The sequence below is a fragment of the Elgaria multicarinata genome, chromosome 10 (assembly GCF_023053635.1).
Source record: "Elgaria multicarinata webbii isolate HBS135686 ecotype San Diego chromosome 10, rElgMul1.1.pri, whole genome shotgun sequence".
Taxonomy (NCBI): Eukaryota; Metazoa; Chordata; class Lepidosauria; order Squamata; family Anguidae; genus Elgaria; species Elgaria multicarinata.
The window spans coordinates 5,756,333-5,780,726 of record NC_086180.1 but is presented as its reverse complement, the minus strand read 5'-3'; the positions used below and the strand labels follow the sequence as shown (position 1 = coordinate 5,780,726).

General features: G+C 46.4%; 1 protein-coding gene across 1 annotated transcript in view; it reads left to right on the top strand.

The window, feature by feature from the left end:
• The window catches only part of ATRN (attractin), a 214,451-nt gene that overhangs the window by 168,088 nt on the left and 21,969 nt on the right, over positions 1-24,394 (top strand). The window contains exon 28 of the mRNA XM_063136067.1: positions 21,472-21,579. Coding sequence (XP_062992137.1) covers positions 21,472-21,579 — 108 coding nt within the window. The remainder of the gene's footprint in view (positions 1-21,471; positions 21,580-24,394) is intronic.

Below are 24,394 nucleotides of genomic sequence, written 5' to 3'. Positions count from 1 at the left end.
GGTGGATTCCTGCATCGAGCAGGGGGTTGGACTCGATGGCCTTGTAGGTCCCTTCCAACTCTGCTATTCTATGATTCTATGATTTGGAAGTCATTGCGTTTGTCCATCTTCTCATCTTGAACACCTTGACCATTATAGGTTGATGTGGCACTGTTGAAAAGCTGAGAACAGGCTGGGTCTGGAAAATTTGGGACCTTTCAGACGGAGAAGGGCCCCCCTGCCCCCGCTACCAACATCAATAGCAAAATATCTTTCTCCGTGCCTTGCTAAGGGCTGTTGTGACCTGTCACCCTCTGCCCCACTTTCTGTTCTAGGTGCATATCCAAAAATTCCGAGCCCACCGGGGCAAGCAGGCCAATACTGCTGACTTTGAACATTGCCACCACCTTGTGGTCATCTTGCTGCTATTGCAGGATATCAGCCATATTTTTTTTGTCGTTTGCCTAAATTATTTTACTACTGCTACTACTTAGTGAAGATAATAATAATTCAATGTATGAGTCACCCTACTACCAAAGCTCGCAGAGTGACATATGTAATAAAAACATATACCATAAAACCAGGGATAAGACACATTAAATGAATTGTCGTAAGTCCAGCATTTGGTGTGGAGAAATGGTCAAAAGTAGCTGTATCAGATATTAGTATGCATATATGGGTAGCCTCAGAGGTTATTTCAGATTTATTAAGGGAGCAGGAAGAAGTAGACCGTTCTAGAAGACAATGTTCTTCATCTTGTGGTTTGGTGGACAGCCTAGTAGAGAAATCCCAGCCTAAAAACTCATAAGGTCTTGTGGTTTTAACCAATACATCAGGCACACCATTACTGTCTTTTAACTAATAAATCAAGAACTCTGTTGCTTTCTTAATCTAATGCAATAGATCAGCCTTCCCCAACAAATTCAAATTTTAGAATAGAAGTTCTTTTGGACACAGGCTGCCCTCTTATACCAGTCTTCCTCAATCTGATGCCCTCTAGATGTTTTGGACTACAACTCCCAGCATTCATGACCATTGGCCATGCTGGCTGAGACAAATAGGCATTGTAGTCCAAAAGACTTGAGACATCGCAACGAATCATAGCTTGTATTAGCCGTAGTTTAGAACCTAGGCCAAGTTTGGAGCTTCCAAAAGTACAGGCAATCTGTGGTTCATTGCTCCTGATCTGACTTTATTATTCTGTCACCTCAGCATTCTTGTTTCCAGAAATGAAACAGTGGGCTTGTTCGTATGATCAAACAGCCCACTGTGGCTTATGCCATGGTGGGCTAAGGCGCATGCAGGTGGTCAGTTTGAATATTCAAGCTCTGCCCACAGCTTGTTGTGTCATCCAAAGCCCGTGGGGATGGGCTATGCAAGGGCTAACTAACCCATGGCCTGTGCTGGGTTTGGACAACACAGCAAGGCACAGTCATGGTTTGAATATTCAGAACCCAGCACACACAGCAACCATCATGCGAACCTGGTCAATGGTTTGTCAGTTCAGGTATTGTGCTCAACCATGGTTAGCACAAACATGATTTCTGATCTCAATCCAGGTGTAGTTTCTGTTTCTACTTTGCTGACTGATCGCAAGCCATGGTTTATTACCGTATTTCTTCAATTCTAAGACACACTTTTTCCCCCATATAAACATCTCTAAAAACGGGGTGCGTCTTAGAATCGCGGGTGTGTCTTAGGGTTTTTTCCCCCTGTTGGTGGTACTGAAATTAGTGTGCGTCTTACAATCGATGGCGTCTTACAGTCGAAGAAATACGGTAATTCAGATATCACAAGAAACAATAGATACACTTTTTAAAACTATGGTTTTGCGTGGTGGCTGAAATAAGCCATTTTCTCATGTTCTTTATGTTTTGACTATGTTACCTTCACCTTAAAACCCTATATCTTATTATTCTGATTCCACAGCTATGAAGAATACTGCTTGTGTGTGGGGTTTTTTTTTAAATAATATAGAAAGAAGTCTCACCTCTTCAGCCTTTCAGCTGTTTTGACATTCACTTTCTTCTAGCCTTGCATGGTCTTACTGATATTACCCTGTTCTCTCTGTTCTCTCTGTTGCCTGTTACTGTTCTACCCCATTGAAGGTTTCTATTATTACATACAAAAGACTTCATGAAGCTTAAGTTGCAGCACATGGCTTTTAGTTTCAGGAGAAAAGTTAGTATTTTCGAGACGAGAGAGAAAATAACTTTAACGACTGAAAGTTTGCTTGTTCCAGAGTTCATTTTTTGGCAGCTGCCACAGTTAAGATTGTAAATATAAAACCTGATAATAGATTTATCCTTGATTGTATAATATTTCATCCTTGTTACATTTCTTTGGTAAAGATGATGCATTGTCCAGTTGATTTTTTAAAAAAACCAAGGTTTACTGGCAGTAATTGAGATCTGCAGCGTTACCACGGTTTTTGAAAAATTGCGGTTCCTAAATAAGTCCCAAGGCTGAAACGTGCAGAAGCGATCTTTTTTGTAAAACTCTTTCTGAAAGGGGCGATGTTATGGATCGATGGTAACATGAACATTACACAATAACTGGATAAAGCCTATAACTTGCATTGTGAAAATGGATCTACTTTTATTTTTAAATCTTTCTGCAGGAAATCATGCTAGTAGCTGGCTAGCCTGTAAATTTGGTTTTCCAGAGCTGGGGTGGGCAGGCTGGGTTCAAAAGTCCTCTGGAAGTGATCAGTTCAGACCTCTGGCAAGATAAATTTGTCCCCCTGGGGGAGAGAGAAAGGGGGTGGCCCCATCTCTTTTGATTCTGCCCCCCCACAGATTACCCCTGAGGGAATGCACCCCTCACCAGAAAAGAGTTGCTCAACCCTGTTATGCAACATGCAGATAATCTTCTCTACTTGTTTACCCCTGTGATAAACCATTAGTGGTAAATCCATTAGTGCGGATTTCAAAATTAGAGCCCGCAGTCATTTGTTAACGTAGAATTACTTCCGTGTAAGACTTATGGGTCATAGAATCATAGAATAGCAGAGCTGGAAGGGGCCTACAAGGCCATCGAGTCCAACCCCCTGCTCAGTGCAGGAATCCACCCTAAAGCATCCCTGACAGATGGCTGTCCAGCTGCCTCTTGAAGGCCTCTAGTGTGGGAGAGCCTACAACCTCCCTAGGTAACTGATTCCATTGTCGTACTGCTCTAACAGTCAGGAAGTTTTTCCTGATGTCCAGCTGGATTCCGGCTTCCTTTATCTTGAGCCCGTTATTCTGTGTCCTGCACTCTGAGAGGATCGAGAAGAGATCCTGGCCCTCCTCTGTGTGACAACCTTTGAAGTATTTGAAGAGTGCTCTCATGTCTCCCCTCAATCTTCTCTTCTCCAGGCTAAACATGCCCAGTTCTTTCAGTCTCTCTTCATAGGGTCAAGTGTGGTAAGAACACAGAAGTGATGCAGTCTGTCCCTAGAGACCTCGTAGTATTATGTTTAAAAACTTGAGTTGAAACCTCCCCCCTGTAAAGTTCAAAGTGGCTTTACATGAGGTTTGTGGTAGCCTCCCATTCAGGCATGGATATAAGCCAGGGTGACCCTATGAAAAGGAGGACAGGGCTCCTGTATCTTTAACAGTTGCATGGAAAAGACAATTTCAGCAGGTGTCATTTGTATATATAGAGAACCTGGCGAAATTCTCTCTTCATCACAACAGTTGAAGCTGCAGGAGTGACCAGATTTAAAAGAGGGTAGGGCACCTGCAGCTTTAACTGTTGTGATGAAGAGGGAATTTCACCAGGTTCCCCATATACACAAATGACATCTGCTGAAATTTCCCTTTCTATGCAACTGTTAAAGATTCAGGAGCCCTGTCCTCCTTTTCATATGGTCACCCTAATATAAGCTCCACCTCTCTTTTGCCTTAATTACGTTGCCGGGTGGAGTGCTTTTACACCCAACACCTTACTGCCATGAGATGGTTGTCCCTCTACGTTAGCCTTCCATCTTGGCTTAGTTCTCACTCAGGTTAAAAAGTCCTGGTGGGCACTCAAATGATGGAGGAACATTCAATTTTTAAAAATCCCTGCCATAGAAATCTAGCATGTCAGAAAGAATGCGAGGCAAAGAACCTTCCCCATGACATGTTAGTTTTTCTGTGTGGAAGAATTTTTTTTAAGGTGCTTAGAGGAGTATCAAGACAAGTAAGTCTTCTGCCTACAGTGTGAAATGTTTTTCTGTCTCCATTAGGGTGACCGTATGGAAAGGAGGACAGGGCTCCTGTATCTTTAACAGGTGTATAGAAAATGGAATTTTGGCAGGGGTCAATTTGTATGCATTTAGCACCTGGTGAAATCCCCTCTTCATCACAACAGTTGAAGCTGCAGCAGCCCTGCCCTCTTTTGTAGAGTGATCAGATGCAAAAGATGGTAGGTATCCTGCAGCTTTAACTGTTGTGATGAAGAGGGAATTTCACCAGGTGCTAAATGCATACTGATTGACACCTGATGAAATTCCTTTTTCAATGCAACTGTTAAAGGTACAGGAGCCCTGTCCTCCTGTTCATATGGTCACCCTAGAGTCTCCATGAGAACTTGGCCCCATAATTCAGGCTGTTATGTTCAGGACTTTTCTTGAGACTTCAATGCATTTATGCACAGTGTATTCAGACTCTTTTGACAAAGTGCTTGTCATGCCCTTGCTGGAGGAATCCTCCTCTAAGGGGGAGCTACAGCTTCCAGAGACAGACAGTGCGAAGAAGCCACCCATGTCAGGAGGTCTGGGGGAGCCTGGGCCCTCAGGGGAGATCCCTGCGAGTTCTGTCTCGGAGGAGGAGGCTGGACGACCACTTAGCCCCCAAGAGCATCATCGCCTCAAAAGGCAGGGCTGCTTTGAGAAAAAATGCTTGATTACAAGGGAGGACTCCTCAAAAGGAAAGGACTCCTTGGGAGCAAGGACCTCCTTCTGAGTAGGACTTTTGCCAGAGGGCCTGTGGTTCCTCTAACCGGATGGGGGTGTTCAACCGGTTCTGGATGGGGTTGCCCTCCCCCTGAAGGAGCAGGTTCGTAGCTTGGGGGTTCTCCTAGAACCATCTCTGTCACTTGAGGCTCAGGTGGCCTCGGTGGCACGGAGTGCTTTCTACCAACTCTGGTTGGTGGCCCAGCTATGCACCTATCTGGAGAGGGATAACCTAGCTTCAGTTGTCCATACTCTGGTAACCTCTAAATTAGATTACTGCAATGCCCTCTACGTGGGGCAGCCTTTGAAGACAGTTCGGAAGCTGCAGCTTGTGCAAAATGCGGCGGCCAGATTGATAGCTGGTGCAGAGAGGTCTGGGCATATAACACCGATTCTGGCCCGCTTGCATTGGCTGCCTATATGTTTCCGAGCCCAATTCAAGGTGCTGGTTTTAACCTATAAAGCCCTACATGGCTTGGGACCGCAATACCTGATGGAACGCCTCTCCCGACATGAACCTACCCGTACACTGCGCTCAACATCTAAGGTCCTCCTCCGAGTACCTACTCCGAGGGAAGTTCGGAGGATGGCAACAAGGGAGAGGGCCTTTTCGGTGGTGGCCCCCCCAATTATGGAATGATCTCCCAGATGAGGCTCGCCTGGCACCAACACTGTTATCTTTCAGGCGCCACGTCAAGACTTTTCTCTTCTCCCAGGCATTTAACAACGCTAAGTTTGTTTTTTTAGTAGACCCCAGAACTGTTGTTTTTAAATGGATGCTGCTGTTTTTATACTGTTGTTTTTATGTCTCTGATGGTTTTTAAATTTTGCATATTTTTAATGTTTACTGTTTTTAACTTTTGTGAACCGCCCAGAGAGCTTCGGCTGTGAGGCGGTATATAAATGTAATTAAATAAATAAATATTCATTTCTTTATTTATAAATAAATACATTTATTTTTTTAAATAAATGGGGCTCAAGAACCTCTGGCTATATAAGCCTTCAGTTTTAGCTTAGCTAGTACTGTAACAACATGATTCTATCAGCGCCTGAAAACAGCCTTGTGTCCTGTTTTCCTGACCTTGCCTTGTGATTGAACCTCTGTGCTACTAACCTTTGGACTCCTGCGTGACTCTGCTTTTGGACTGTGTATTGTATGCGATTGCTTAACTGTGCTTTGACTTTTGCCTGCTTCTTGACCACTTCGCCTGATCCCATACTGGACTGAAACCTTTGAGCTTGACCATTTGCCTGCTTTTCTGTCTTACCCTTTGGATTGTCCCATAATTGGTCCTAACGCTGAGTCAGCCATAGTCGCACGATGCCCAAGCAGTTTCATCCTGCACCGGCTTCCGTGGCATGTGGGGACAACAGTGCTATCAATCCTAGGGTGACCTTATGAAAAGGAGGACAGGGCTCCTGTATCTTTAACAGTTCCATAGAAAAGGGAATTTCAGCAGGTATCATTTGTATATATGGAGAACCTGGTGAAATTTCCTCTTCATCACACCAGTTAAAGCTGCAGGAGCTATACTAGAGTGACCAGATTTAAAAGAGGGAAGGGCACCTGCAGCTTTAACTGTTGTGAGGAAGAGGAAATTTTACCAGGTTCCCCATATATACAAATGACACCTGCTGAAATTTCCTTTTCAATACAACTGTTAAAGATACAGGAGCCCTGTCCTCCTTTTCATACGGTCACCCTAATCTATCCAGTATCAGTTCAGGGTGCAATGACAACATGGCTTTCCTCTTACATTTGCTTTAGGGTGGATTCCTGCATTGAGCAGGGGGTTGGACTTGATGGCCTTATAGGCCCCTTCCAACTCTACTATTCTTTGATTCTTTTAGTAGTAATAGTGTGAGTGTGAAGATATGCACTTTCCCCATTCAACCATGCTTTTGGACCAAAGGGCAAAATAAATGAGTAAATAAAAGATCAGACTGGAAATAAGAGACAACCCCGTGCAGGATTGCCCTCTGAGGCTCCTACTGTTTCTGTCCACTAATTTTATAATTGGTTGGCCAGGATCCCCATTTGCCCAAAGCCTTCTATATACCAGGTTAAATTGTGGCTGTAGGCCATGGTTTAGTTCTGTGTCAGGTTGCATTGAGTTCTCTGTGCTAGATGTCTATAACCAAATATCCCAGTAGGGTAGTATTCTGTTTTCTGTTTACCAGGAGTAGGCAGACATCAGGCTTGCAGGATCTACTCAGTTGTTTTTACTAGAAACCTGAGATTCACTAAGCAGAGTCAAGTACAAAATATTGGCTCAGGCAGGTGGACATATGCTAATAATTAAGAGAGAGGTCGCCTCTGAGCATGTGCTCAGCCCAGGAATTTGTGATCAGTACCCCTACCGATCTCACAGGTCCTTTCGCATAAAAATCCTCTCCTGTTTTTTTCCTCACAGCATATTGTAGGAAGAAATAAGATTTTAAATTGTTGCTATTGTTAAACCATCAGGAGCCAGAAATTCTTGCCTATCCACTGGAAATCACCCAGAAATTGACCATTGTATCCTGATCGACCTTCTGCCCACCCCCACCATATACTAATAGCAAACCCATTCTTCAAGCATGAATTCTTATATAGCCCAACGGGGACTGATGCGTGCTCAACAGACTTGCTGAAGTACAAGACATCTTTAGAAAAAAAGCCCTAAGGGAGGGCGGAGGGACACAAAACAGCGATGAGGACTGAGCATGCTCAGTAACACAAGCTGTTTGCTGATTGTTCGAGCGGGAGGGGTGGGGGGGATGGAAAACCAGGGATGGGGGAAGCATGCCTGGATGGAACCCTGGAGTAGCCTACACTTCATTGCACATCTAGGGTGACCCTATGGAAAGGAGGCCAGGGCTCCTGTCTCTTTAACAGTTGCCTAGAAAAGGGCATTTCAGCAGGTGCCATTTGTATGCATGCAGCACCTGGTGGAATTCCCTCTTCACCACAACAGTTAAAGCTTCAGGAGCCCTTAGAATGAGCAGATACAAAAGAAGGCAGGGCTCCTGCAGTTTTAACTGTTGTGATGAAGAGGGGATTTCACCAGGTGCTACATGCATACAATTGACACCGGTTGAAATTCCCTTTTCTAGGCAATTGTTAAAGAGACAGGAGCCCTGGCCTCCTTTTCATAGGGTCGCCCTATGCACATCCCACTTACCAGTCCAAATTTACAAATCTAAAGTTTTGGGGAGGAGGGAAGTTTTGATATGACCTGTATATTACAGATTCAATTTTATATCACTCTGGCACACTTTAATTGTTGTGTGTATGTGTGTCCTCCCCCGCCCCCTTTATAGGTTATCTTTCCTGGGCATGAACAACTTCTGGGGTGTTCTCACAGTCTGTGAAGGAATGAAGCTGTCTCGGCCATTTTGGTTTCGTTCTGTTTTAGTAACTGTTCTGACCAGGAGGTAGAAAAGGTCGCAGGAAATTTGAATGTTCAGCCCAGGAAACCAAAACTTAAGGAAATGGGTTGGGAGGAAAGAAACCTGATGAGTTATGAGAAACAAACTTAAGCAGAACTCTATAGCCCTTCTGATTGGCCAAGAGGCTGGGAGATACAATGCGGAATATATATATATATATATATATATATATATATATATATAGGGTGACCATATGAAAAGGAGGACAGGGCTCCTGTGTATTGAAAAGGGAACTTCAGCAGGTGTTATTTCTATATATGGAGAACCTAGTGAAAATTCCTCTTCATCACAACCGTTAAAGGTGCAGGTGCCCTGCCCTCTTTTAAATCTGGTCACTCTAGTATAGTTCCTGCAGCTTTAACTGCTGTGATGAAGAGGGAATTTCACCAGGTTCCCCACATATACAAATGACACCTGCTGAAGTTCCCGTTTCTATGCAACTGTTAAAGATACAGGAGCCCTGTCCTCCTTTCCATATGGTCACCCTAATATGTATATATATATATATATATATATATATATATATATATATATAAAGCTAGCAAAAAGAGAGCTAGAGTTGGAGTTAAGAGTGCTGTTAGGGAAAGGAGAATGGTTTGAAATCAGAAGAAGCCAGAACGGAGAAGGCTGCAATGGACCCAGGCTCCAGAAACTGAACTTAGATGACTGGACACTACTTTACTGCAAAGTGGTCCAGACTAGGTTTGGCTATATGCGTTTTCCTATGTCATTTTAATTTGCTTTTATAATTAATTGTTTGCACTGTTTTAAAATTAGTTTCCCCGCCGCCGCCCCCCTTTAAAAATAACTTCATAATATCTGTTTAAATTGCTGCCTTACAAATACATTTAGTAAAAGCTAAATACATTTTGGTTTAACTTTGTCTGAGGCCTCGCTAGTCACCTCATGTAATTGCTTTAACCCACCAAGCTGTTCAGAGTTTTGGCTCGGCCAGTCAGTAATTCCAGAGGACAGTGGGCTGGTTAGTGGAGGCGGCCAAGGAAGAAAGAGAACCACCACTTGAAGGCAGCAGCTAGGACCAAAGAAAATGGGTCTGGGTTACCTGGTTTATTCCCCTCTCTCTCACGATGCAGGCCTCAGTCCCATGCCATTTCACAGTCCCATTACCTCCATTTTGTTAAGAAAACCTTACTAGAATCACGAATAATATTGTTTATGCAGCACTATCTGTCTTTCATAAGCTAAAAAGAAAGGTCCCTGCAACAAGCTGACAGTTTAAATTACATCCTCATGCTGTAATTGACACCACCCCACGAAAAGCAGTTGAGATGATATCAAATCTTAGAATCATAGAATAGCAGAGTTGGAAGGGGCCTACAAGGCCATCGAGCCCAACCCCCTGCTCAATGCAGGAATCCATCCTAAAACATCCCTGACAGATGGTGTCCAGCTGCCTCTTGAAGGCCTCTAGTGTGGGAGAGCCCACAACCTCCCTAGGTCACTGGTTCCATTGTCGTACTGCTCTAACAGTCAGGCTATATTAGCAAATACTGGTCAGTGGCCTGAATCATAAATGCCTTGAGATTAGTGGGTCATTTCCCTTTAGCCTTTTCTTCCTTTCTTTCCCGTAGTCTTGGGTGGGATTTTCTTACTCACTCAGAAAGACAGCGACTCTTATGCCGAGACCTGTCTGGGGGTTTAATTTTAGTGGGGTGTCTCTGTTGTGAGAAAATGACATTTGCCTCTTCCATGAATGTGTGAATTGGGCTTCAGTTTTAGGCTAATGCAACCGCTACAACTTTCAGAGTGGGATTTAGCCTATAGTCCTTAAGTTGTTTTTCACAGGATGTTGAATTTTCAGCAAGAACGACGCAACGTCACACAAATCCCGCTTCTTTCCTTCCCATCAGAGTGGTTATTTGCAGTCATCTTGTAGCAGATATCCACATAATGTCCAGGTCTTGTGAATGGCTCGTCATGGTCCATTTTGATTGTGGGCCAGCACAAGCTCAGCACCCTTCCAAAGTCACGTTGAAGGCTTCGAAAGCATTACGAGAGCAAATCCATGTAGATGTACCCAAATAACCTCATGGGTGGGCGCAATGATTGTGTGAATGTTCAACTCCTTGCAGAGTTAATGAGTTCTGTTTGATTCTTATTTTGGGCATATTTATCAGGACAGCTTGCTCTGTTTTTTTTTTTTTATATAGCCATTAGACAAAACGTTTTATGGTAGCTGAAGGGCACAATTACTGCAGCAGCAACCTAGCAATCTGTTTCGCGCTTTCTTCAGTTTGCAATCTGCTGAGCATCTTTTAAAGTAGTCGGCTAAAACGGAAGGTCTGGCACATGAGTTTGGGTTCCTGTGCCACCTTGAAAGGCAGGTTGTCAGTAGAACATAGATCAAGTGCCCCTATGGGCAAAATACCCCCCTTAGCAGGCGTAATTGTTCCATCAATTGAGGCTGCTCAAAAGGCAGCATATAAACCTTCTAAATCAATAAAATGTAAAGGTGCACCCAGGGTCCGAAAAGGTTGAGAAAGAATACCCAACACTACTGAGCTACGGATGCTCAGCCCTGGCTAATGGCTATGAATCAAGAACAATGTTCTTGAACATGGCTCAGTAGTAGAGTTCACATTTTGATGTCACTCAGGACTTCATACACAACTATCTATTTTAGAGATGGTTTCAAATAAAGAAACAACCGTCTTTCTTAGGTATACCAGGGTGGATTGATTTAAATCACTAAGGGAAAAAAGGCTGTTTTACATACCGTTGATTTAAATAGTTCCTTCATATATTTTCTAAAGAATGGTGCATATCTGACTACTGTACCATGTTAATGTACAACTAAATAGAACAGGGATTGGGACCCCCCCCCCCCACACATACCTGTGCTTGGATGCAGCCCAGGGCCTATCAGTTGCAAGCTTCTTCAGCTGTTATCTCCCATCTGTGATCCAAGACAGGAAGGTATTGAAATGCATCTAAACTTTAAATTCTCTGCTTTTAAATACCCTGCCTAGAACTGAGCTGTGTGTTGCAGGCATGGGAGCTGTTTCACTAGAACTTATTCCTAAGTTAAACCTATATAGCACTGAACTGCATTTTGTGTGCTTGGTGGGAAAATATCCAAAGTGCTAAGAGTTAAATCTGGCTCTGGCCATGCTGTTTTCTGTGGCCTTTGCCCCGGCTCCATTCTCTCAGCCCTGCCCATTGCTGTAACGCTGCCCTTCCCAAATTGGAATAATAGAATCATAGAATAGTAGAATTGGAAGGGGCCTACAAGGCCATCAAGTCCAACCCCCTATTCAATGCAGGAACCCACCCTAAAGCATCCCTGACAGATGGCTGTCCAGCTGCCTCTTGAAGGCCTCTAGGGTGGGAGAGCCCACAACCTCCCTAGGTAACTGGTTCCATTGTCGTACTGCTCTAACAGTCAGGAAGTTTTTCCTGACGTCCAGCTGGAATCTGGCTTCCTGTAACTTGAGCCCGTTATTCCGTGTCCTGCACTCTGGGAGGATCGAGAAGAGATCCTGGCCCTCCTCTGCGTGACAACCTTTCAAGTCTTTGAAGAGTGCTATCATGTCTCCCCTCAATCTTGCCCCAGGGCTAAAAAAAACCCGGTTTCCTACCCCTCTTTGTTGCACTGTGTCCACTTTCCATTTTTACCTATGCAGGTAATGTTGTAGGGGTTGTATGACCAATTTGAGTTTAAGTATGAGAATATAGGGACCTGTGCACTGGGCAGTTTTCTCTTCTCTTCTTTTCTCTTTTCCAGTGTTGCGTCTTTCTTCTCCACTCTGTTTTCCTGAGGTTCGGGCCGGGCCAAGGCAAAGTAGTGAACAAAATTAAATGTGCATGACTTGTCAATCGAAGTAAGGTCTGATAGTTACTAGACAGGCTAGAGAGCAGTTTATTTTCATCAGGTGAAAATGAAATGCCTAGCTTTGGTAGTTTGAGTGTAAATATTCATATTTGGGGGAAAGTGGTCACATTTGCTTCTTCATTTAGACAGAAAAAGCCTCCTTTAGCTGAATACGTCGGCAGAGGCATTGATTTTGTTTAGATACTAACACGACAATCCTATGCCTTTTTACTCAGAAATGAGTCTAGCTGTGTTCAATGGGGCTTACTCCGCAATAAGTGTTTGTGGAATTACAGCCTTACTGTGAAGGCTAGCACACTTACATTCAGGCTGTTCATTATTAACCTAGTTATTCCTTAAGGGAAACATAGTATCTTCATCTTTAATTAGAACTCTAATTTTTGCTTTTGTTAAATTAAAAATTTTTTTTTAATCATCCTACACTAGCCTCCAAACCCAGTAGGCCATAGTTCTCTGGGGGATGAATGCAGCCAGGGTGTGCTTCCTTTCAGCTCTCTAGTCCCAGGACACCTGGTGCCAAGAAGCCTTTCTGTCAGGGAAAGGGGAAGCAAACCCCCCTGCAGTTGCATGTTCTTTGGCCAATGGATGGGATCAGGTTGGTTTTCAGCCCACCCACCCCTGGCCCTTGCCATGATGTCTTTCCTGGGAGAGTGGGGAACACCTTCCACCCTAAAGGAAGCCAGATTCCAGCTGGACATCAGGAAAATCTTCCTGACTGTTAGAGCAGTACAACAATGGAACCAGTTGCCTGGTGAGGTTGTGGGCTCTCCCACACTAGAGGCCTTCAAGAGGCAGCTGGACAACCATCTGTCGGGGATGCTTTAGGGTGGATTCCTGCATTGAGCAGGGGGTTGGACCCGATGGCCTTGTAGGCTCCTTCCAACTCTGCTATTTTATGATTCTATGACCCTCTGGTCAGTGGTACAGTCCACCGTGATCACCCTTGAGCTCTGCAGTCCCAGAGCAACTCCAAATATTAAAACATGCTGTTCCTGTGTGTCACCGATCACCTGTTGCGCACAATGTGCAAGTGCACATGTGTAATGAACTGATGTGTGTATGTACACAATTTGAGATGAGGTGTGTCATTGGGATTTTGCGCTTTGCGCTTAAACCAGTAGACATTGACTACTGAACACAGACTGAGACATGCATTAAAGATTACAGGCCTATTACAGGCCTTATTACAAAATATATGAGAGTAGCTAAACTATGGCTTTGGTTCAGAATGGCGAAGTTAGTTAGAAGTTCAGCTCGGCCTGGCGCACTAGAGACAGAGAACCAGGCAATTGGTGACAGAGATGGAGTGGGTGAGAGTTTCCAAATCAATGAGGGGGGTTGCTAAGGATTTGGCAGGTATTAATAGAGGCCGAGATGTAATAGGCCAGCCTCAGAATGTAAAATGATATGGGGGTTCAACAATGTGAAGGGTAGAATGGAGAGCTGATAGAACTTGGGAAGAATTAGAACGAGAGAGGATTAAATGAGTTTTCTTTTCCTGGCAGTTCCTAAGCCCTTGCTGAACCAGCCTTCTGGGCCGCAGGGGAGATTCAAGAGGCAGCTGGACAAGCATCTGTCAGGGATGCTTTAGGGTGGATTCCTGCATTGAGCAGGGGGTTGGACTCGATGGCCTTGTAGGCCCCTTCCAACTCTGCTATTCTATGATTCTAGAGAATGCTTCCCCAAGCTTGGGACCACCAGCGTTCCTGATCATTGGGGTTGATGGGAGTTGGGAGTCCAAAACATCTGGAGGGCAATAACTTGGGAGAGGCTGTCAGGGATACCTCAAAACGAACCAGGTAACTGAGCTTCTCGGCAACAATGCCTTTGGGAACTCGCTTTTCTGCCATATATTTGGATGGTGGTACTGGTTCTGTTGTCACCCACCTTTAGCTAAGGCTGCAACCTCATCTGGATTCTCACCCGCCAGTTTAAGAGAAATGGCGCTGATCGCATGTTTGGCATGAAAATGTTTGAGGTACAAAGGATTTCAGGCTAGGAAACACCTCTGGCTGAAGCCCTGGAGAACTCTTGCTGGTCAGGCTGGGCTAGTGCATTGTACTGTTGGCTTCGTAAGGATTTTCTTGACTTGATTGTTTTTGTGTGGGTTTTTTCCCCCTGGGTTCCCCCCCCCGGGGTGTGTGTGTGTTTATGGGGACCAGGGGAGCGAGAGGGGTATCCCCAAGGGTTATAAGTGTGGGGGGGGGGAATGCTAGGGTTTAATGGGGCAAGTAGGAAAACACAGAAGCTCAAAGAGATGGCATTAGAAGCTTATTAGAGACAATAGATATATGGATGAGAAATGTTTTAGTCGTCTTTGAATTGTGTGATTCCTTATGTATATGAAAGTAACAGGTCAGGGGTTATAAAAAACCAACCAACCCCAAAGAAGCACAGACGCTGCGATGTTTGTCTAGAAATGCAGACATTGTCGTTTCGGATTCCACTCACTAGACACGAATTGCTCCCCAAAACGACTACTTAAAGGTTGAGTGGAGTTTGGAGATTTCTTAACTACTAAGGCAAACACAATAGTGTGGTGTAACTGACTAGCATATGGGGTGGGGTGGGGGTGCCAGTGGGGAGTTAGAGAACTTAAGAAGAGCCCTGCTGGATCAGACCACGGGTCCATCTTGCCCAGCACTCTGTTCACACAGTGGACAACCAATCGCCCACAGGAAAGCCACAAGCAGGACATGAATGCAACAGCACCCTCCTTCCCATGTTCCCCAGCAACTGGTGTACATATACATGCAGGGGGCAATGGTGAAAAAGGAGAGAAGAGACATTTGCAAATGCGGATTCCTGGAGAGGAGTCAGGGGGATATTTAAGGGTTAGGGATACCCAGGAATCTAGAATTGTAGGAGGAGTAAGGGGGTTGTTTGCAAAAAGGGAAACAGGTTTCCAAGGTATGGAAAATGACTTTAGAAGGAAGGCAGCTGAGAGGAGGGGTGGGACAAGACACGGAGAAACAGCGGGGACAGGTGGGGAGCATTCTTGCAAATGTGGGGAGGCAAAGGTGGCAGTCTGGGTTATTCTTTAGCAGTTTTGGGGGGGTGGTTTTTTGGCACACACGAATCATGGAGGAAAAGAAGGATATTCTACTAGGAAAGTCTCCCCCAACCTGGCACCCTTCAACTGTGTTGAGATTGCAGCTCCAGCAATTCCCAACCAGCATGGCCATAGGAAGGCTGCTCTAGGATAATGGTAGCAGATTAGCTAGAGAGGAAGGGTGGAACAGGAGTCGGGGGTGGGGTTCTTCTCCAGTTAGGGAAATTCTTGGATGGGGATGTTGCAGATGAGCGATGCGGAGAAGATGTAGCTAGCGAGGATGGGAGCGCCATTTTAGGGTGTGAAAGGAATGGATTGAGGCTGGAGGGGGAGAACCCCAGGGAAAATGAGAGCAGTGTCACTGAGGGTAGAAAATGAAGTGAGTCACAGTTAAGAAGGGAAGTTGAAGGTAGAAGTCCTTCCAGCAGGGGCTTTGAGCAAGGACCACTAGAGCTTGGAACAATTAAATGTTCCTTTGGGCAGGTGCGTTCATTTTTGCCCACCGAGGAAAAGGGAGACGTCCGCCAGGCTATAAAACTTAAAATCACCCAGGTCCCTTGTTTTCAAACAGCCAAGACTTGCCCTCTTTGCTCTGTCTCTGAGAATGGAAGATCTTCTACAAAGGTTGCGGAGCGGAGGTGGACAGGTGTGCCCGCGATAGCGCCTTGAAACCAAAAGATAGGGAAAGGAATATGGGGAAGTTGGCTGTGTTTTATGGGGATAGATGAAGACGGAGGAGGAGGAAGAGGAGGATGTGGGGAGGGGGGATTTGCTGGGGAGAAGTTAGTAAAAGGAAGGGTCATAGTGCCTGTCCTTGTTTGTCTGTGGAGTTCGGTGCAGGTTGTTGGGTACGTTTTTGACAACAGAAAAGGTAATAAAGGAAAGTGGGGGTTCTGCAAGCTTTGTCTTGTGCCTGAAAATGAGGCTTATTTGGGAGTCAAAAAGTCTTACCTTCTGGGACAAAAACGCCAACTCTTATGTGCAAAACCTAAGAATAGAAGAAGAAGGCTGCTGAACCAGGTCAAAGGCCCATCAAGTCCAGCATTCAGTTGTTATTTATTTATTTATTTATTTATTTATTTATTTATTTAGCTCCATCAGTTGCCACAGTAGTTGTCCAGGTGACCCATTGGGAAGCCCACGAGTAGGGCACGACGACAACAGCACCCTCCCACTCACGTTCCCAGCCAATGGCAACCTGAACCACACTGCCTCCAATACTGGAGACAATATATAGCCACGGATGGCCTTATCCTCCATGAATTTGTCTAATCCCCTGCGGAGGCCCTTTTTGAGATTTCGACTTCGACACCCTGACCTCTTCGTTGTGAACAGCACATGCATTTATCCGGGCTATGTGAGGATAATTGACGTTGCCCATCACTACATCGCTAACTCCTTTCATTCTCCCGTGATTTCTGTCTCCATCTCAAGACCGTCCAGAGTATTTTGGACAGAGGAACGATAGTCCTCAGAACTCAATTATTTTGGGGTCGTAGAATCATAGAATAGTAGAGTTGGAAGGGGCCTATAAGGCCATTGAGTCCAAACCCCCTGTTCAATGCAGGGGGTCCTGGTATTGTCATCCGTAGCAATTCTTTGGAGGAGTCTGTGCCTTTTGAGGTTTCACGTTGAACCTTCTGCCCTCTTTGATGAACTGAATGTCACCGTCCCCAGTGTGCCCTTCTTTGCCTGTCCGTAGCTGGAGACGACTGCATCCCATTGGTCCTCCCTATTGCACCAGGTTCCTGTTACCCTCTCCCACCTTGGCTCAGAGCCTCCTACGTTTAGCATAAAAACACCTATTTATTTATTTATTTATTTATTTAATTAAAACATTTGTATCCCGCCCTATATCATTAAGATCTCAGGGCGGCGTACAGATAAAAGCACACCGTATAAGACAATAGATATGCAGAGTTAAAAACAAATTAAACCCTGAACCAAGTTAAAACAATATATAATTTAAAAGCAGTTAAAACAGTTAAAACATCTCTCTCCAAAAGGCTCTGGTGTGTACACTTCCCAATATAGTGCTTAGGCCTCTTTCACTGGCTATCACATTTCATCATATGCTCATGACCTATTCCCTCTCCATCCCCATTTGGGCAATCAAAACTTTTTCCGCCCTCATTATTCATCCCGGACTGGAAACTCCTCGGCTCGCTTTCTTCCAGGGTGCAGTTTAAAAGCTGCTCTGTCACTTTTTCTTTCTTTCTTTCTTTCTTTCTTTTTTTGATAAGTGCCAGCAGTCTGGTTCAAGTGGAGCCTGTCCCTTTTGTACTTGGCTTTAATCATTTAAATACAAAGACAAATATCTCGTCTCTAACAAGCTCGTTTGGACGAAAATAGGGCTGCAAAAAGGTTTTTAAAAGCGCTAGCCTCATGCATAATCTTCCTTCTTCTTAGCTTAAGCAAGAAAGTAAACATTAACATACTGCTGAAAGCAAGACCTACATACCCCCTCCTCTGGCTTGTGCCTGGGACGCAATTTTACAATTTTGAAAGCATTATTCAAGGAGGGATATGTGATGGCTTAAGTTTGGAGATGACAGGCATGCGGGTGGGCTGGGGGAGTTGATCTCATGTTACACACACACACAGACACACACACATTTTGCCTACACAGTGTGCATTGCTTGAATTCCAGAAATGGCAGAGGCTTTTCCTTTTCCTTTTTCAATCGGGAATGTAGACTCCTTTATTAGTTGCAGTCTACCATTCCCCAAAATGAGGATTTAGTGGCACTTGGTAACAAAGAGGAGAAACCTACTACACATGTCCCGTTCCTCCTTGAGGTACTGGTTCCTCTCTATTCGGCTCTGGTTAGGCCTCATCTAGAGTATTGCGTCCAGTTCTGGGCTCCACACTTCAAGAAGGACGCAGACAAGCTGGAGCGTGTTCAGAAGAGGGCAACGAGGATGATCAGGGGTCTGGAAACAAAGCCCTATGAAGAGAGACTGAAAGAACTGGGCATGTTTAGCCTGGAGAAGAGAAGATTGAGGGGAGACATGATAGCACTCTTCAAATACTTGAAAGGTTGTCACACAGAGGAGGGCCAGGATCTCTTCTCGATCCTCCCAGAGTGCAGGACACAGAATAACGGGCTCAAGTTACAGGAAGCCAAATTCCGGCTGGACATCAGGAAAAACTTCCTGACTGTTAGAACAGTACGACAATGGAACCAGTTACCTTGGGAGGTTGTGGGCTCTTCCACCCTAGAGGCCTTCAAGAGGCAGCTGGACAACCATCTGTCAGGGATGCTTTAAGGCGGATTCCTGCATCGAACAGGGGTTGGACTCGATGGCCTTATAGGCCTCTTCCAACTCTACTATTCTATGATTCCATGATTCTATGATTCTGCCAGTTTGGCACAGGGGAAAGGGTGAGTTCCAAGCAAGTGCTGCTGCTGTTGAGGATTACTGTGTTTGCTTGGGGGAGCTCTGTCCACCCCCCCCTCTGATGTTTAAATGAATCAAGGGGTGTTATTCCATACTGCCAGGTCTTATGAACCAGTCCTAATAGATGATGCCACTCAGGCAGCTTGTTTTGGCCCAGATGGCCACCTTTATAATATGGATGGGCTACCTGAACACTACTTAGATTTACTGCAACTCCTGTGAGCCGGTCGTTTGGTGCAATAACTCTTCGGTATCGTCTGAGTTCATCACTTCACTGTGTCAGCAGACCCAATTCTGCACCCACCTCTGCAGATCCCACTGCTGGCCAATCTGCACAATATATTTCCTCTATACATGGCCCTTCTGGTTCAGTTCTTTTCGTGGACCTTGAAGGGGTTGGTAGACTCCGCAGATATTTACAACTGCGGTTAATCTGAAAACATCTAGTGCTCAGTACATGAATCTGATGGATCTGGCAAACCTGCTGACCTTACGTGGCTAACGCTGTGTCTCTCGCTCTGTCCTGCTGCTGTTCATTAAAACTTCTTGCTGGTGTTTCATCAGTCCTGCAGCTGGCAGGCGTGGAGACGCGTTAACCCCCCCAGTTGCTTAATGGCAGGGTGAAACTGAAGCTAAAATGGGGGCTAATTATATTTAAATGTTGTATCCTGCGTTTTTATTCCTAAAGTGGGGCACAAATTCATAAAATACAGCCATTTACTTATATACCTTGTTCACTTGAAAAATTAAATCCACTAACAAATGGAATCAAGACTGGAGAAGAAGGTAATTTAAAAACAGTTTTAGAGTGCTGAGCCCTCTGCCCCCGCTCACCCCTCTAAAATGAGTAAAAATACAGAAGCAGGCATATGTGGGTGTTGCCTGCCTGGCTGCCTCTCTTCCTGTCCTCTGCAGACTTTCTTATGCAAAGGCAGTAGGTCTTCCTTGGTCACTGTGTTGGAGGATGGATAAGTGGAACAGCGTTAGGAACTAGCGTGCCATCTCATTCTTTTTCTTACCAACGGCAGCAGCAGCAACAAAGATACAGTGATTGGTACCAGGGTTGCTGGTAGGGTGGAAAGGTTTTAGCCTCTCTGCCTCTACAGCAATCTTCATATGGATGGCTGTTTCCTCGCTGCTGCTAGAAGCAGTGAGGAAACGTTAGCCTGCATCAGGATCACTGGGAAGAGGAGGAGGAGGAGGAGGAGGAGTTTAAAGCCGTCCCCTTTCTCACAGAGATCTCAGGACCTTGCAGGTGGACCTAGAATCATAGAATCATAGAATAGCAGAGTTGGAAGGGGCCTACGAGGCCATCGAGTCCAACCCCCTGCTTATTGCAGGAATCTACCTTAAAGCATCCCTGACAGAGGGTTGTCCAGCTGCCTCTTGAAGGCCTCTAGTGTGGGAGAGCCCACAACCTCCCTAGGTCACTGGTTCCATTGTCGTACTGCTCTAACAGTCAGGAAGTTTTTCCTGATGTCCAGCTGGAATCTGGCTTCCTTTAACTTGAGCCTGTTATTCCGTGTCCTGCACTCTGGGAGGATCGAGAAGAGATCCTGGCCCTCCTCTGTGTGACAAGCTTTTAAGTATTTGAAGATTTTGGAATAGAGACGTATATTCAATCCAGAGCGGTTGCTTTGTAGGCTTTGATGAACACATCCATTTGAACTCTCTTTGGGTTTGAACTCTCATTCTATGATTCTATGAGTGCGAGAAGAGAAGCCTGAGGGGAGACATGATAGGACTCTTGAAGTACTTGAAAGGTTGTCACGCAGAGGAGGGCCAGGATCTCTTCTCAATCCTCCCAGAGTGCAGGACACGGAATAAGGGGCTCAAGTTACAGGAAGCTGGATTCCGGCTGGACCTCAGGAAAAACTTCCTGACTGTTAAAGCAGTACGACAATGGAACCAGTTCCCTAGGGAGGTTGTGGGCTCTCCCACACTAGGGGCCTTCAAGAGGCAGCTGGACAACCTTCTGTCAGGGATGCTGTAATGTGGATTCCTGTATTGAGCAGGGGGTTATTTTTTATTTATTTTATTGCATTTGTATACCGCCCCATAGCTGAAGCTCTCTGGGCGGTTCACATAAGAGGGTTGGACTCGATGGTCTTAGAGGCCCTTTCCAACTCTACCATTCTGGGATACTATGATTCTGTGGGTGTTAGTGTGAAATGATTTTCTTTCTGGGCACAGAGGTTGACCACAGCTCTGGTTTTTATTTTATTTATTACTTATTTATTACACTTATATACCGCCCCCATAGCCAGAACTCTCTGGGCGGTTTACAGAAATTCTAAAATTGAGATAAAAACAAGTATACAAAATTTAAAATTCTAAAACACAGAACATACACACATAAAGCATTAAAAACCGTTAAAAAAACTCTAAACATGTGGGTGATTAAGATGTGCCACCATATGCCTGGGCAAAGAGGAAAGTCTTAACCTGGCGCCGAAAAGATAGCAGCGTTGGCGCCAGGCGAGCCTCATCAGGGAGATCGTTCCATAGTCTGGGGGCCACCACGGAAAAGGCCATGTCCCTCATTGCCACACTTCGAGCCTCTCTCGGAGTAGGCACCCGGAGGAGGACCTTAGATGTTGAACGTAGTGACAAGGTATATTCACGTCGGGAGAGGCGTTCCGCCAGGTATTGTGGTCCCGAGCCGTGTAAGGCTTTATCGGTCAAAACCAGCACCTTGAATTGGGCTCGGAAACATACAGGCAGCCAGTGCAAGCGGACCAGAGCAGGTTGAACCATTTGCATGAGCTCCCGTGAATGCGCATGACCCGTGAGCACGTTGGGCCGCTGTATTAACATCCCTGCGTTTATTCCCCAGCAACTTCTCCGGGAGATGCAGCAGATGGCCAGCCGACCCTTCGCCTCCATCAACGTTGCCTTAGAAACGGACGAGGAACCACCTGATCTCATTGGCGGAAGTGTTAAGGTGAGGGGTCTGTCCCAGAGCAGGGCCGTTCCTGTAGTCCGTGCTTGCGGGCGCCGTGTGCCTTGGCCGGGGAGAGAGGTGTGGAGGAGACCAGGAAATGCAATATTAGAAGTCTAGCCACAAAGAAGCCGTAAACATTTGGGACCCAGCAGGCCTGGTTTTGATCTCATTTCCTTTCTCCAGGCTGCCCGTTTGCATCTTTCAGGTTACGTTGGTTTAAATAAAAGTCGCAGCTCTTTTTAAAAAGATTTTTTTTTATGCCTTGTAATCAAGGAGGATACAGTTTAATACGGCAGAACAGTTGGTTGGAAATAGCTGTAGGTGTTGCTAATAAAACCTTCTTTGTAGAGTTTTTCAAGGGGAGGAAAAAAAAGACTAATTGGCTACGTATTTGTGAGTCTTCAGGATACAAATGTTCACAACGGAAGGTGATGCCTTTTGGGGCCAGGGGTGGTGGTGTATGGGAATCGACAGCTCTCACCTGCCGTGTAGCCTGGTCAGAGGTTCAGAGGAGGGCAGCCAGGATGATCAGGGGTCTGGAAACAAAGCCCTATGAAGAGAGACTGAAACCACTGGGCAGGTTTAGCCTGGAGAAGAGAAGACTGAGGGGAGACATGATAGCACTCTTCAAATACTTAAAAGGTTGTCACACAGAGGAGGGCCAGGATCTCTTCTCGATCCTCCCAGAGTGCAGGACACGGAATAACGGGATCAAGTTACAGGAAGCCAGATTCCAGCTTGACATCAGGAAAAACTTCCTGACTGTTAGAGCAGTACGACAATGGAACCAGTTACCTAGGGAGATTGTGGGCTCTCCCACACTAGGGGCCTTCAGGAGGCAGCTGGACAACCATCTGCCAGGGATGCTTTAGGGTGGATTCCTGCATTGAGCAGGGGGTTGGACTCGATGGCCTTGTAGGCCCCTTCCAACTCTGCTATTCTATGATTCTAGGTGTAAAGGGCCCTGGAAGAGAGACGCGTGAAGGGCCGTCCCTCTCTTCGCCACTGTCAGGCAAACAGCTCTCAGCAAGCACAATGCTTGAGGAGAGGAATCAGATGAATGACTTGGATAATTGTCCAGCAACCGTTGATTCCCTTTCATATTGCAACATCACTGCCGCAACGAGAAAGGGAAAGCAGGTGTGCTTACCAGGCAACGGCCCCATGTGCTCTCCCTCGTTCTTAGCCTTTCTGGTTGAATTGCCTGCATACAGAATAGGGCTGTGCATAGACCCCCCAAACCTCTTCGTGGCCCGATCCGGAAAATGGACGGGTAAGCCACCCCCCCACCCTCTTACCTGTGACTGTCGTCACGGGCGTCAATTGAGGCCCTGGCTTGAAGCTGGAAGAGGCCTCTGCCTTCACTTCCAGCTTCAACCGGGGCCTCAATTGACGCTCATGACGGATGCAGGTAAGCCTCCCTCCTCACTTCCCCCTTACCTGCCTCCGCTACCGCCGCCAGGTAGGCCAACTCCCCCGCCCCCTTACCTGCGCCTGTTGCGGGCTTCAATTGAGGCCCTGGTTTGAAGCCAGAAGAGGCCTCGGCCTTCACTTCCGGCTTCAACCGGGGCCTCAATTGAAGCCCGCGACAGATGCAGGTAAGCCTCCCTCCTCCCTGCCCCTTTACCTAGCTCCATCACCATCACCGCAGGGACTGCGCCGCCGCTGCCGCCAGATGAGGCCCTTCCCCCCCACTTACCTGTGCCCAGAGCTCCGGATTGAGGCGATCCTCTTTGCCTCGATCTGCAGGGGCCCCCCAACTCTCTTTGCCTCCACCTTTTCCGGCGGCGAATCAGGCTGCCTCGCTACTGCTTCTCCGAACCGAAGAGAAGCGGAGCACAGCCCTAATACAGACAGAACATGTGCTGTGCTGCTGAGCTGCGGCCTCTTAAGCGAGTCCAGTCCCTTACTTGCCTGGGAAGGACACCAGTAGTGTTGAGTCAGTCACTGCCAGTCTGTTGTGCCACACAGTGTTGTCGGCTTAGATTAGACTTTGACCTCCTCGGAGGAAGGCTGGGATACAACCATGACAGATCGCTGTAACAACATGCTGTGGTACAACCCCCTAGCCTACGAGGGGATGCTTCTGCCCGCACTACTTGTTTAGGGGCGCAATAAGTTACCCCGATTCCCTAGAAGTGTCAAGGTGCCATGACCCACTGTGAGCAAGATTGACGCCCAACTCACCTGGAAGCCCTCCTGCCCTGTGAAGAGGTGCTGGGCCATGGCCACGGGATCCTGATTTAGGAAGACATTCCCCACCCACCCCAGCTCCAGGGTTGGGCGCAGTCTGGATTCGCTGTCTGCAACAAACCCAGACTGATGGGGGCCACTTGCCGTCTTCCTAGTTGGCTGAAGGCAGAGTACCACTCGGGTCGAAAGACGGGAACGGCCAGCGGGGTGGGAGCAGGAAACCGAAGCACCACCGTGGAGGCAGGTGGCCGGGCAAGGAGAGCTGGGGGCCTCCGTTGGTGCGCTCTCTGCCTGGAGGGAAACCCGAGGCCTGCTCCGTCGAGTCTCTCCACTCTGGGGCAGGCCCTGAGAGTTCCACACAAGGGAACGAGAGGCAGGAACCGCTGTCCCTTCAGTGTGAATAAACGACTGGGCTGCTACAGAGCTCCGTGCTTTTTCCTGATTTGCAGGGGGCATGGAGCGAGGTCCTCTGTGCCTCGCCCGGTTCTACGTTGTCTTGCCTCCAAGGGGATGGAGACATCCCTCGAGGCCCAGCCGGGTGTGCTTCTGCAGCAGCCCTTCCTCCTTTCGCTTTGCTCCGGCTGTGCCTCTTCCCGCCCCCTTCCTTTCTCTCGTTCCTTCT